At 39.9% G+C, this 15,400-nt stretch overlaps 1 protein-coding gene and 1 pseudogene across 2 annotated transcripts in view; both read right to left on the reverse strand.

Annotated features, from left to right (window-relative positions):
- TEX11 (testis expressed 11) overlaps positions 1-15,400 on the reverse strand; it is a gene marked incomplete at both ends in the record, with an annotated part of 517,390 nt that overhangs the window by 66,974 nt on the left and 435,016 nt on the right. The window contains one exon of the mRNA XM_080652805.1: positions 10,180-10,252. Coding sequence (XP_080508931.1) covers positions 10,180-10,252 — 73 coding nt within the window. The remainder of the gene's footprint in view (positions 1-10,179; positions 10,253-15,400) is intronic.
- LOC308239943 (vitamin K epoxide reductase complex subunit 1-like protein 1) lies at positions 3,256-3,769 on the reverse strand (annotated as a pseudogene). The gene has a single exon. The product of its transcript is annotated as a vitamin K epoxide reductase complex subunit 1-like protein 1 (transcript).

Genomic DNA, 15,400 nt, shown 5'->3' on the forward strand with positions numbered 1-15,400 from the left:
GTGATTTGCTAATATTTTTTTGAGGATTTTAGCATCTATATTCATGAGGGATATTGGCCTGTAATTCTCTTTCTTTGTAGTTTATTTATCTGCTTTTAGAATTAGGGAAATGCTAGCCTCATAAAAAGAGCTTGAAAGTGTTCCTTCATCTTGGATTTTATGAAATAATTTTAGGAGTATAGGTTTAGTACTTCTTTGAATGTTTGGTAAAACTCCCAGGTGAAGCCATCTGGACCTGGGCTTTTGTGTGGTGGGAGTTTTTTTTTTGTTACTGCTTCTATTTCTTCAGTTTTTATTGGCCCATTCAGGTTTTTAGATTCTTCCTGATTCAGTTTTGGGAGATTGTATTTTTCTAGGAATTTGTCTATTTCATCCACACTGTCTAGCTTGTTGGCATATAGTTGATCATAGTATTTTCTTATAATCCTTTGTATTTCTGTGGTGTCAGTGTTTACTTCTCCTCTTTAGTTTCTGATTTTATTTATTTGGGCCCCCTCTCTTTGTTTCTTGATGAGCCTGGCTAATGGTTTATCAATTTTGTTTGTCCTTTCAAAGAACCAGCTCTTGGTTTCATTGATTTTTTTTAGTCTTGCTGTTATTTATTTATGCCCTAATCTTTATTGTTTCTTTTTTTTCCCCACAAGTAACTTCTACATTTATTTTATACCAAAAAAGTTATGTGCAACAAATAAATATTCTTACATATTTACATTTGTTTTTATTTATTTTTTTACCAGTTAACAAAACTGTGTCCTAAATCTCTGATAAAGATTATTCCTATCTAATATTAAAGGGGATATCTGCCCAGTGAACTCTATTTTAAATGAATGTTTACTCTGGAGTTTAAAGCACTAGTAATATTTTTGATGGGGCATCCTATACAGATCATATACCTCATACTTCAGCCATGCTTAATAGTTCTATAAGAAAACATTTTATCTTTTCTGGGATAATCTGTTAAAAACATGTTTAACCAATTGGTCTGGGCTCCCACCACACTACACCCCTTTTGTTTTATTGAGGGGTAGTTCTCATAAATGAGGAGTCCTAAGTGCTGCCTAACATATCTGAGTAGCAAGAGATTTTTCCAGTGTTTGCATATTAGGTGCTCCTTCCCAAATAGGTTACCAAAAAGGTAGTGGGTTTCTTGTTGGCATCTGTTTAATACTGATTTTCAAGATCTGTCAGCATTCCCTGGTGTCAGGTAGAGATACCAATCTATGTTACGAAGTAATTGTTGAAGGTAAACTTGCACTTTTGCTGATAGTCTTAAAAGGAAATATAAGCAAACTAAAGGCAACAAATCATTTTAATTTCACTATAGTCTTGGTCCTCTATCCTACTCGTTGGTCCAAAGATCTCTTGTACCAAAAGATCTTTGTCTCTTAGAATGCAAATAGTCACTGCTTTCACCTCTTTAAAAGTGATGGGTTTAAGGAGAGGCTACATACATCAAGTAAAGTAATTCCTGGCACACAGCTAGTTAAACCTGAGTAATTTCATTTAGTTTACCCTTACTGACAGCAACTAGCTGTAATGAAATACTAAATGAGGTTCTCCAAACCACCTAGCTTCCCTATCATATAACCACAACTTCCCTTATTTCTTCAAATGATGTGACTGTCAAGTTAATAAGAGAATTCATTTACAAATCATTTCAAAAATCAAGAAGTATGGAATTACTGCCAAAAACAGAAATTCAGTTTTTTCCCTAATCTGTTCTTCAATGTCAGTGGCTAGTAATTTTAAAATATTCCTAACAATACTGGAATTTTAAAACATTGTATCTTTCTTCCCCCTCTTCCGGGGTGACGTAGAGGATGTAGAGGGAGCCCACTCTTCCAGGGCACAAGTACCCAATAGCACCCAGCAGGGCCCTGTTGCTTACTGAGACGTCGGCATTACGAGCTGCAGTGCAGGCAGCATATGTTCATCTCTCAGTGAGAAAAAGGTGATTAGTAGTTCTGGATCATAGGAATGTGGCCATTTTTTAATACAACTGAAATAGTGGTGTTCCCCACAGGCTTAGGAAAACAAAGGAAAACCTTGAAGGGTCTGGCTGAACATTTTTACATTTTCTCTTTGAGTTGGAGACAAATATTTTCAAGAGGGCAAAATCAAGACAAGCTTTAACTATACTCTGCTGATTGATACAAAATATGATGAAAAAAAACACACACCACATTTTAAATTGGGACACGAGGAACTTTAGCACGACTAGTGTTATATATACCACAGAAGTCTTAACCGTTGAGCCATTTCCACTGTAGCTGGGAAAAGAGAAGCAGTAAAAGGCTCGTAGAACTGGAAGCATTGCGACGTGACTTCATTGTACAGTTCACTTCAATATCAGGACTCGTTTCTCCATCCACAGAGGCATCTAATCAATGCTTTCTAGAGTTCTTTAACTTAAAATTCATGTATTTCCAGCTTTTCTCCAAAGAAATGTACCCATTTCCCCATCTTTAGTGGCCTTGAACTTGATGGTTTGGTCACAGGACTCACTCTGTAAGGTAAAACTGATCCAGTTTTATGACTAGACACAAGTTTGACTTGAATGCCCAAAGAGTTTCTTCCTTGCGGAGGAAGGAGATGAAAGGGAACCAACTGCCCTATTATTTTTGCTGTCAATGCTGGATCCACAGCTGTCAGTACTTTTCACAAGACTCCCTTAACTATTTTCACTTTTTCTTCAGTCAGTGTTGAGCTGACAATTCTTCATTGCTACACTTCAACTCAACTGTACAGCAAGTTCTGCAGGGATGGATCCAAATATTTCTACCTTTATTTACAAATATCACAGAAATGAATTCTAGTTGAATCTACATGTTTAAATCCATTGGCTAAAAACATATTACATATTGTAAACATGGCAATGCTTAATACAGTATCTATTCTAAAATATTTTCATGTCATGATCACATTTGTTATACCTGAAATTGAATTTATACATATTGGAGAGTTATTAGCAATGGTTGCTCACTTTACAACGGAGGGCCACATTTAATTATTTCAGAAACATCTTCAAAATAAAGTTAAAGCTTGTCTTTGATTGGCTCGGCGTATGCTTTTTTTTGTATCCATATTTAAAATGAAGATTGACACAAAAAATACCCTTCTAATTTACAAGATTTTAAAAAATCAGTTTAAGATTCTTAGGGAAAGTGTCTGTTGTGAAGAATAAAAAAAATGCTGCGAAATTAACTTAATGGAAAAAAGGGACTTGGGACTGTCAGATAAGAGTTCATCAGGCTGTCAGTCCTGCTTGGGCTGCAGTTGCCGTTTCCAGGCCTCGTTCAAGTAAACTAGTCGTTTGTAGTTGATGATAAGAAGAATGAAGTTCAGCACGTATGTGATGACACAGATGATGCAAAACTCCTTCAGCACGAAGTACAAAATGTAGGCCAGGTACAAAGACCCTACTATAGACATGATGGAGGATGTCATGAGGATTAAAGCTACAACTGCATTTGCTGTCATGCCAAGTGATAACTGTAATATATAAAATGTAAGTCCAAAGACACTGTTTGGCTGGTTTAATGCACCATCCTTTCCAAAAATGGAACCCAAAAGACCAAATCCTCGGCCCCATCTGGAGGCAAGGGCGGCGGGGCCCTAGGTCGCAGAGGGCTCGGTGCTCAGGTCCCACTCCTTTCCGCTCCACATGGTAGGCGTAGATGGAAAGCAAGATCCCGGCGGCGCACACTGCATACCAGGCCGCCCGCTCCCACCACAGCACAGACACTCTCAGCAGGACGGGCGCCGCCATCTTCCCCCCTTTGCCGCTGACGCCGCCTCCTTCGCCTCCGTCTCCGCCTCCACCTCAGCAGCCGCAGTCCGTGGGGCCGACCCAGCCACAGCCACTACCGCCACCCTTTTTATTGTTTCTGTACTTCTACTTACTCTGAGCCTTTTTTGTTCTCTTTTTAGTTCTTTAAGTTGCAGGGTTAAATAGTTTATTATCAATTTCTCTTGTTTTTTGAGGTATGCCTGTAGTGCTATGAACTTCCCTCTCAGGACTGCTTTTGCTGTGTCCCAGAGATTTTGGGCTGTTGTATGTTAATTTTCATTTGTTTCCAGGAAAATTTAGATTTCTTTCTTGATCTCATTGGTAACCCATTCATTGTTTAATAACATGCTATTTAGCCTCCATGTGTTTGAATGTTTTGGGGTGTTTTTACTATAGTTGATTTCTAATTTCATTCCACTGTGATCTGAGAAAACGCTTGATATGATTTCAATCCTCTTGAACTTGTAGAAACTTGTTTTGTGTCCTAACATGTGGTCTATCTTTGTGAATGATCCATGTGCACTTGACAAGAATGTATATTCTGCTGAGTTGGGGTGAAATGTTCTATAAATGTCAATTAAATCCATCTAATCCAGTGTGTCCTTTAGAGTCTCTGTTTCCTTATTAAGTTTTTTTCTGAAAGATCTACCCAGTGAAGTAAGAGAGGTGTTAAAGTCTCCTACTATGACTGTATTGCTGTCGATCTCTCCGTTAAAGTTCTCTAGAGTTTTTTTTTTAATATGTTTAAGTGCACCTATATCGGATGCATATATGTTTATCAGTGTTATATCCTCTTGTTTTGTTGATCCCTTGAGCATTATGTAGTGACCTTTATTGTCTCTTGCAATGGCCTTTATTTTAAAATCTATTTTATCGGATATGAGTATTGCTACTCCAGCTTTTTCTCCTTTTCCATTTGCATGGAAAAATTTGTTTCCATTCATTCACTCTCATCCTCTGTGTGTCTTTTGTTTTGAGGTGGGTCTCTTGTAGATGGCATATAGTTGGGTAATGTATTTGTATCCATTCAGCTACCCTATGTCTTTTGATAGGAGCATTTAATCCATTTACATTTAGGGTTATTATTGATAGGTACTTATTTATTGCCATTTTAATTCTGTATGCCTAGGTTTCTCTCTCGGTTTCTTTTTGTCATTACAGCATTCCCTTTAGCATTTCTTGTAATGCTGGCTTGGTGGTGATGTACTCCTTTAGCCTTTTTTTTTTTTTTTTGGTCTGGGAAACTCTTTATTTGACCATCTATTTTGAATGATAGCCTTGCTAGATATAGTAATCTTGGTCTCAGATCCTTGTTTTCCATTACCTTGAGTACTTCATGCCATTCCCTTCTGCCTGTAGAGTGTCTGATGAGAAATCAGGTGTCAGCCTTATGGGAGCTCCTTTGTAGGTAACAGTTTTCTCTTGCTGCCTTTAGATTCTCTCTCTGTCTTTAATTTTGACATTTTAATTATGGCATGTCTGGGCATGGACCTGGTTGAGTTCTTCTTATTTGTGGTTCTCTGTGCCTTCTGGACTTGTCTGACTTTTTCCTTTACAAGGTTAGGGAAGTTTTCTGCCATTATTTCTTCAAACATCTTCTCTATTCCTTTCTCCCTTTCTGCCTCTTTTGGTACACCTGGTATTCTATTATTGTTATGTTTCACATTGTCCCACAGCTCCCTTAAGGTTTCCTCCTGTTTTTTTAATTAATTTTTCTTTTTGGTTCTCTGATTGAGTGATATTTTCAACTCTGTCTTCTAATTCACTGATTCGATCCTCAGCCTCCCCTAATCTGGTGTGTATTCCTTCCAATGTGTTCTTTATTTCTGTTATGTCATTCTTTATCTCAGACTATTCTTTTTTCATAGTTACTATATCTTTTTTCATGCTGTGGAGCATTTTTGCCATATTATTCTGAACTCTGTTTCAAATAAATTTCTTATCTCTGCCTCATTTATCTCTTCTGGAAAATTCTCTAGTTCTTTCATTTGGGGGTTGTTTCTTTGTCTCATTTTGGCTGTCTGTTTGGGTTTGTGACTATGTATTAGGTAGATTCTCTACACCTCTCAATCTCTAGTGCAGGACAGTGTTAAAGGCTGTTTCTGAGTAATTAGATCAGGCTAAGACTCAAAGCCTACAGACTGATAGGATTCTGACTTGCATTGCCCCCCAGGCAATCCTCCTCAGGTGTGGCGAGAGTTTTTTTCAACAGGATGGGGCAGTTTCTTCTGCCAGGAGGCTAACTGTTATTTTTAATCTCTTAAGTGGCCTCAGGGGAAAGTGTTTTCCAATAGGGTGTGTTAACTGTCTTCCCCCCAGGCAAGACAAATGTCTATGTGGGAAATATGTCCTCTACTGTATGAGGGAATGACTCAGCCCAAGAAACTTGGGGTGTCTGCTTTCTGAGCTCTATCCCCCGAGTCCCCAGTACTGGCTTCTGCTCTCATAGCACCAGTCCACTTCACCCTCCCTCTGCCAAAGCACAAGGTGTGTGGTTCCACAGGGAATTTTGTGTGTTGGCCCTTTAAGAAGGTGCCTGAATTTTTAGCTGTTACTCCTGGGCAGACAGAACCCCAATGCTTTTCACAGGAAGATGTTATGTGGGTATCCTCCTCAGTTTTGGTGCTTTCTGCTGGGGAGCCCAGCTTGGAGATTAGATCCCAGAGTTCTCAGTGGCAACCCTCCACAGTTGAGATATCTCTCCAGGACTTCAGTTGCGGTCTGTGGGCGCCTGGTCAGCCCTTTCACACTTCCGCCCCTCCTATCAGTCTCTATGTGGTCTCCACTTTTGGTCCTCGGGTATCAGGGTTCTCTCCTGTGAGTTTTCTGTTGATTATTCAGGAAGTTCTTCTGTATTTTAGTTGCAATTCCAGTTTGTTCCTGGAAGCATGTCCATGCAGTATCCACTTACTCTGCCACCATTTTTTATCTCAAATATATATCTACTAGAGGCCCAGTGCACGAAATTCATGCCAGGAGGCTAACTGTTATTTTTAATCTCTTAAATGGGGGGTGTTCCTCAACCTGACCTGCACCCTCTCCAATCAGGGAGCCCTCAGGGGATGTCCTACTGACGGCTTAGGCCCACTCCCTGTGGTTCTCTGCTCTCTGTGGGGCCTGCCTGCTCCACACCATGGTGACTGCCAAGCAGGCCATGCTGGGCTGCCTGCGGGGCACACTTGCCTGCTCCCTGGTCGCTGTGGTGATGGCCAAGCAGGCCGTGCTGGGAGCTGCCTCCTCCCTGCTGTCAGTACCCATGGAGGTGATGAGGTTAATTTGCATACTCACTCCTGATTGGCTGGTGGGTGTCACAAGTGACGGTCAATTTGCATATTTCTCTTTTATTAGTGTAGATTTTTAAAAGAATAAGGTTGATCTTACCTCAACTTTAGGGAGCAAATTCTTACAAAGCCCTCTCAGAGAATTGTCCAAGTACCTGACTTACAGGGTCCCAGTAAAAATATGGCAGGGGGCTGCCCAGCCAATGTGGATCAGTGGCTGAGCATAGACCTATGAATCAGGAGGTCATGGTTTGATTCCTGGTCAGGGCACATGCCCAGGTTACAGGCTTGATTCCCGGTGTGGGGCATACAGGAGGCAGCCAATCAATGATTCTCTCTCATCACTGATGTTTCTATCTCTCCCTCTCCCTTCCTTTATTAATTCAATAAAATATATATTAAAAAAACACTCTTCTCCCTGTCTTAATTCAAAATATTAATATTTCAAAAGAGAAAAAAGATATGATTATAGAATCTGAAAGGTATGCAATTCAATTTAATATCTATTGATTTTTTAAAATTCTAACTAAAACAGGGAGGGTGCAGTGTCGAGTGGGCCAATGCGGGGGGCGGGGGAAGAAAACATCTGTAATACTTTCAACAATGAAGATAATTTTTTTTAAAAATATATTTTATTGGTTTTTTACAGAGAGGAAGGGAGAGGGACAGAGAGCCAGAAACATCGATGAGAGAGAAACATCGATCAGCTGCCTCCTGCACACCTCCCACTGGGGATGTGCCCGCAACCAAGGTACATGCCCTTGACCGGAATCAAACCCGGGACCCTTCAGTCCGCAGGCCAACGCCCTATCCACTGAGCCAAACCGGTTTCGGCTGAAGATAAATTTTAAAAAACATATTAAAAAGTAAAATGTGAAAAAAAATCTATCTAAACCTAAAAGCCAACACCATCCTCAATGAGGAAATAGGAGCAACCTACTATGTAATTTCAAAATGTTTACTACTATTTTGATTATTTCATGACAAAATGTTAGTAGTATTTGATATCATGATTATAGTTTAGAAGACTGTTTAGCCTATATCTAGTCAGTGTTAAAAGTTGATTAAATTAGACATACCACATTTGCCAATACATCTGATACTGGGTTAATATCCAAAATTTATACAGAACTTATAAAACTCAACACCAAAAAATAATCCAATTAAAAAACGGGCAAAAGACTGAATAGACACTTCCCCAAAGAAGACATATGGATGGCTAATAGACACATGAAAATATGTTCAGCATCACTAATCATGAGAGAAATGCAAATTAAAACTACAATGAGATACACCTCATACCTGTCAGAATGGCTATCATCAATAAATCAACAAACAACAAGTATTGGCATGGATGTGGAAAAAAGGGAACCCTTGTGCACTGTTGGTGGGAAGGCAGATTGGTGTAGCCACTGTGGAATACAATATGGAGTTACTTAAAAAAATTAAAAATGGCCTGGCTTAGTGGTTGAGCATTGACCCATGAACCACAAGGTCACAGTTTAATTCCTAGTCAGGGCACATGCCCAGGTTGCGGGCTCAATTCCCAGTAGGGGGCATGCAGGAGGCAGCCAATTGATGATTCTCATCACTGATGTTTTTATCTCTCTCTCCCTCTTCCTTCCTCTCTCTGAAATCAATAAAAACATATTTAAAAAATTAAAAGTGGAACTGCCTTATGATCCAGCGATTCCACTTCTAGGAATGTATCAGAAGAAAACTGAAACACTAATTCGAAAGAATATATGCACCCCTATGTTCATTGCAGTGTTATTTACAACTAGAGGCTCAGTGCACAAAATTGTGCTTTGGTGGGGGGGAGTCCCTCAGCCCTGCCTGCAGCCTCTCTAATCCAGGACCCCTCGGAGGATGTCCACAGGGATTGGGCCTAAACCAGCAGTCAGACATCCCTCTTGTAATCCGGGACCGTTGGCTTCTAACTGCTCACCTGCCTGCCTGCCTAATGCCCCTAACTTTCCCTTGCTGGCCTGATCACCCTTAACTGCTCTCTCCTGCCATCCTGATCGCCCCTAACTGCGCTCCCCTGCTGGCCTGATTGTCCTAACTGTTCTCCCCTGCCAGCCTGATCCCCCTAACTGCTCTCCCCTGCTGGCCTGATCCCCCTAATTGCCTAACTGCTCTCCCCTGCCGACCTGATCCCCCTAACTGCTCTCCCCTGCCGGTCTAATCCCCCTAACTGCCTAACTGCTCTCCCATGTTAGCCTGATCCCCCTAACTGCTCTTCCCTGATGGCCTGATCACCCCTAACCACCTCTGCCTCGGCTCCACCACCATTGCTTTGTCCAGAAGACATCCGGTCTAATTAGCATATTACCCTTTTATTAGTATAGATAGCCAGGATGTGAAAGCAACTCCAGTGTCCATCAGTAGACGAGTAGTATTACACAATAGAATACTACTTGGCCATAAAAACGAATAAAATTTTACCCTTTCAGACAGCATGGGTGGACCTGGAGAACACTATGCTAAATGAAATAAGCCAGTCAGAGAAAGATAAGTACCATATGATTTCACTCATATGTAGAATTTAATGAACAAACTGAACTAACAAGCAAAATAGAGACAGACTCATAGATAGATCCTAGGTGGAAAGGTCTGTGGGGAGGGGGTTTGTGGTGGTGGAGGGAATGAGCAAAAAAGAAAGAAAGAGAACTCATGGACACGAACAACTATGGTGATTTCAGGGAGAAGAATAGAGGTAGAAAAGGGTTTGGGGGGATAAGTGGTGATGGGAAAAAATAAAGAAAAACACATTAAAAATTTAAAAAGATAAAAACTATGATACATTTATACTGTGATAAAAAGTTGATTAAATTAGACAATTACTCTACTGATCTAAGAGCAATAAAGTCATATATATTTAATACTATATACTTCCACAAAAAAGCAAGGTAAAATATATTCTTACTCCAAACAGTGTGTCATAGAGTCAAAATAGACATACAGTGGGGAAAAATTAGTTCTTAAAGAATCATTTGACTATCAAGTACTGCAAGTGGCACAAATTTCTGGTGATAAAAGACTGGGTTATTCAGATTTCAAACATGCTTCATAACTGCATTACCAAACTCCCAGTTCCCACTATACCTGTTTCTTTCAGGAGATTCCAGATGTCTCTGCATTTATGGATCTGCTCAAGTGCACGATTCAGGAATCTGGTCTATTTGGCAACAATTAACAAAAAATATTAGTCTCAATCAAACAAAAGTTTTAAGGAAGTTAAAATAATCTTGACACCATTTTCATTAAAAACAGTTAAAAAAATGATAGTTTAAACTGAACATTTTAGAATTTATATAGAAATATTAACCTCTATTTGTACTTTTCCTAATGTCCCAGGAAAATAAGTATTAGACTATCTGAGCACTATCAATTTCTTTAATAATCTAGGACAGAAGAGAAGCACTTCTGGGATGGTGGTGTGAGGAGCTCCATAAACCTTCTCCCCAGCAAAACAACCATAACTGAAAATTGTAAGACACAATCATGTAGTCTCAGGAAGTTGGCCTAGGGGCATAGAGCAAATCTATTCCAAGAAATCTACTAAGTTTCAGTTAGAACAGTGAGCACCTGTGGCAGTTAAGACATGATCTGCTCACCAACTCCCCAGCTCAGTGAGATGTAAATGCTACTTTAGGTGGGTGTGGCCAATAAGATGGTGCTCCCTCTACGCTCAGCTTCCAGGCTAGAATTCCCAGAAGGAGCATGCTGCCACTACCTCTCATTTCCCTTCCCAAGGTCTATATTGCAGAAGCTCTATTATAAAACAAGCACAACTGAGAAGTCTGGAGCTCTCTTCCTCTACCTAGTCCCCACTCCCTACCAGGCATGGCATACTGAGAATACTAGGTCTGAAATGCCTTTACCTTAGCTTGTGCATAGGATAGGGTTTCCATGCTGGGAGAGGTAAGGCAAGAATGCCTGGGACTATGACTCCTGCCCAGCCCTCAACTCACAGAACTTGATTGTCACTCTTGATAGAAATGGGCCACCATCCCTGCCTTCAGCAACAAAACAAAGGTAGAGAGTTTCTGCTCAGGAAGAGAGGCAGGCCATTAGAAGAGTGAGCTTTGTAGGTCTACCTAAAAAGACTGACTTTACTTGGAAAGAAGCATGGGAAAGTTCAAGTCTAAGGGCATTATAAAAAAACCTTGGAGTTCTTGGTGTTAAATAATTAAGAGGTGTATGGTAGCTCAATGATATCAACAAGCAAAACCATAGACCAGCTCTTATAAAGAGAACTAAAGAAAGAAAAAGCTAAGAAGATACCTTCCCCTTCAATTTATGCCAAAGAGTTCCCCCTTCAATTTATGCCAAAGAGCATTTTCAAACACACACACATACACACACACACACACACACACACACACACACACACACACACACACGAGTTATGACTAATAGCTGGGTGTGATAACAATAGGAGAAGGCCATTTAGAAACTTAACAGGGAGGACAGGGAAAGAGATGGTAAAAAATAACCTTGATAAACACCACTTTCATCCCTTTGGGGAAGAGGGGTCAGGGTGACTGCACAGGCAAAGATTGTGCCCTCTGAGAAGTGATACAGCTACGGAAAATAGACTTCAATGAACTAGAACAGCCAAGTCACTAAACAAAGTAACAAGCAAATATTAACAACAAGCCCAGAAGGGAAACCAGTGTTCAATGATGCACCAATATATCTAAAATGTCCAGTTTTCGACAAGAAATTATGAGATATGTGAAGAAACAGTAATGCGTGACTCACATGCAGGAAAAAAAGCAGGCAACAAGAACTTATTTTGAAAAGGCTCACATGTTGAACTGAGAATACACAGATTTCAAAGCACCTATTTTAAATATGTTCAAACAACTAAAGAAAACCACATAAAAGGAAGAATGTCTGATGACATTGCCTCAGCAAATATAGAATCTCAATAAAGAAGGCAGTGGGATAGCACAGTTAATGTGATGAAAGAAAATAACAGTAACCAAGAATCTAATATCCAGCAAAACTATCTTTCAGAACTGAAAGCAAAATAAAGAAATTCTCCAATAAACAAAAGCTGAGAGAATATGTTGCTACCAGAATCATTTTTACAAAAAACCTAAGAGAAGTTCTTTGGCTGAAAACAAGTGACACCAGATAGTAATTGGAATCCAAATAACAAAATAAAGTCCAGTGGTAAAAATAGTTGCATAATTATAGAAGACAATATAAAGATATATTTCTTTTTCCTTCTCTTAACTTTAAAAAAGCAATTGTATAAAACTATATACAGTTTTTATACCTAAAAGATATCCATAAACTTCTACCAACCCAAAAAGAAGACATATCCTTCTAAAGCACATATGGCCCTAGCTGGTTTGGCTCAATGGATAGAATGTTGGCCTGTGAACTGAAGGGTCCCGGGGTTTGATTCCAGTCAAGGGCACATGCCTGAGTTGTGGGCTTGATACCCAGTAGGGGGCGAGCAGGAGGCAACCGATCAATTACTCTCTCTCATCACTTATGTTTTGATCTCTCTCTCCCTTCTTCCTTCCTCTCTGAAATCAATAAAACATATTAAAGCACATATGGCACTTTCTTCACTACAGACCATATGCTAGGCCACAACACAAACTTCAAATAAACTTAAAGTATTTTGAAGTCTCACAAAGTATGTACTCTAACCACAGTGGAATAAGATTAGAAATCAATAAGATAATAAAATTTTGGAAATTCACAAATATGTGGATATAAAACAGATTCTTAAGTAAATAATAGGTCAAAAATGAAATCACAATGGCCTGGCTAGTGTTGCTCGGTAGTTGAGTGTTGACCCAGGAACCAGGAGGTCACTGGTTCAACTCTCAGTCAGGGTACATGCCTGGATTTCAGGCTCAATCCCCAGTAGAGGGCATGGGAGGCAGCCAATGGACGAGGTTCCTCTTTCATTGTTGTTTCTATCTCTCTCGCTCTTCCTTGCCTTCTTTCTAAAAATCAATAACAACATATTTTACAAAATCACAATGAATAAAAAGAAAATGCAACATACCAAAACTAATGGGGTGCTGCTTAAACAGTATGCTATGGTCTAAATATGTCCCTTACAAATTCCCTAACTCCCAAAGGTGAAGGTGTTAGTAGGTGGGGCCATAGGGAGGTGCTAAAGTCATGAGAGTAGAGCCCTCATGAATGGGATTAGTGCCTTTTATAAGAGATCTCTAGTCCTGTCCACCATGTGAGGATAAAGCAAGAAAGTGCCAGCAATGAACCAGGAAGATGGTCCTTACCAGATAATGTGACTAGACTGGCACCTTAATCTGGGACTTCCAAACTCCAGAACTGTGAAAAAGAAATTCCTATTGTTTATAAGCTATGTAGTCTGCAGTATTTAGTTATACTATTTCAAACAGACTAAGACACAGTGCTTAGAGGGAAATTCATAGCTGTAAAAGGTGATATTCCAAAAAGAAGAAATATTTCAAATTAATAACCAAACTTCCACCTTAAGAAACTGGAAAGAGAAGAGCAAATTAATCTTAAGTAACCAGTAGGAAGAAAACAATAAAGATTAGAGTGAGACTTAATGAAATGGAAACTGGAAGCATAATAGGATAAAAAATGAAACCAAAAGTTGGTTCTTAAAAAAGTTAAACAATATTGGTAAGCCTTGTATAAAATGATCAAGAAAAAAGAAAGAAGACACAAATGACTAAAATTAGGAGTGAAAGGGGGCATCATTACCAACCTTACTAAAATAAAAAGGATGATTATAAGCAAATACTATGAACAATTGTAAAGCAAAAAATTAGACAACTTTGATTGTGATGGATATATTCTAGAAATATAAACTACTGAAACTGACTCAAAAATAGAAAATCTGAATAGACTACAAAAAAAGAAGTAAAACATTTATACTCTGAAAATTGCAAAAACACTGTGGAAAGAAATTAAAGACCTAAACAAATGGAAATATATTCCATTTTCTTAGATTAGAAGACTTAATATTGTTAAGATTGCAATAAATAATCTCCAAACTGATCTATAGATTCAGTGCAATCCCTATTGAAATTCTAGCTGGCTTCTTTGCAGAAATTGACAAATTGATCCTAACTTTCATATGGAAATTCAAGGGAATAGCCAAAACAATTTTGAAAAAGAGGAAGTTGAAGGACTAATACATCTCTATTTCAAAAGAAACAGCCTAAGTGCCCATTAGCAGATGAGTGGATTAAAAAACTGGTACATCTACACAATGGAATACTACGCTGCAGTTAAAAGAAGGAATTCTTATAATTTCCAGCAGCATGGATGGAACTGGAGAGCATTATGCTAAGCAAAATAAGCCAGTCAGAGAAAGAGAAATATCACATGATCTCACTCATTTGTGGAATAGAATGAACAACATAAACTGATGAACAAAAACAGATCTAGAGGAGAAACCAAGATGGCGGCATAGGTAAACACCTGAACTTGCTGCCTCGCACGACCACTTCAAAACTACAACTAAAAGACAAAAAGGACATCATCCAGAACCACAGGAAGGCTGGCTGAGTGGAAATTCTACAACTAGAAGGAAAAAGAAAAGCACACTGAGACTCAGAGGAGCTGTGGAAGTAAAGTACAGAGGTATGGAGGCACGTGCGCGGAAAGTGCTGGCAACTGAGTACGCTGTTGTCTTTTTCAAACAGGAGGGAGACTCAGGCTTCCGACTGCTCTGAACTCCAGTTCTGGGTGAGACTCTAGGAACCCAGACTCATATGGGGAGAAACTGGACTGTCTGGCATCGGGCGGAACTCGAGGGTGGCTTTCTCTCAGACGTGCTTGCAGCAATTACCGAGGGACAATGAGACCTGGGGGCCTCATAGAGCAGGGCTGACGGGAAGCCATTGCTGTTTGCTCTGCCCTGAGACCCCGCCCCACCAAGCTGTGCGTAGAAGCTTTTGCATATGAAAGGCCTGGTCCTTTGAAATCTAAACTTACCTATCAAACTGCAGCTGAGTCAGAGAGACCCAGAACATCCAAAAGAAGGCCCAAGGCCCCACAGCAGCTTGCACTGCTTCACAGCTGGGCCTCATCTGGGCACCTCCAAACCCCAAAGAAAGAAGAGGAATCTGTAGATCTCTCCATCGCTCCTGCTGGGTGGCCTCAGAGAGAGGCTACATTAGCACCTCCTTGGAGATCCAAGAGCCAGTGTACCCAGTGGTCAGAGTGGGACCATCCAGATTACAATTCCTCAGATCCATAAGGGACACACTCAGGGGGCAGACTCAGTGAGCACCAAAGCCCCACTGAAGCAAGTCTTGCCTCATAAGGGTGTCTCCAGCACAGAAGTTCTCCC

The sequence above is a fragment of the Plecotus auritus genome (genome assembly GCF_963455305.1).
Source record: "Plecotus auritus genome assembly, chromosome: X".
Taxonomy (NCBI): Eukaryota; Metazoa; Chordata; class Mammalia; order Chiroptera; family Vespertilionidae; genus Plecotus; species Plecotus auritus.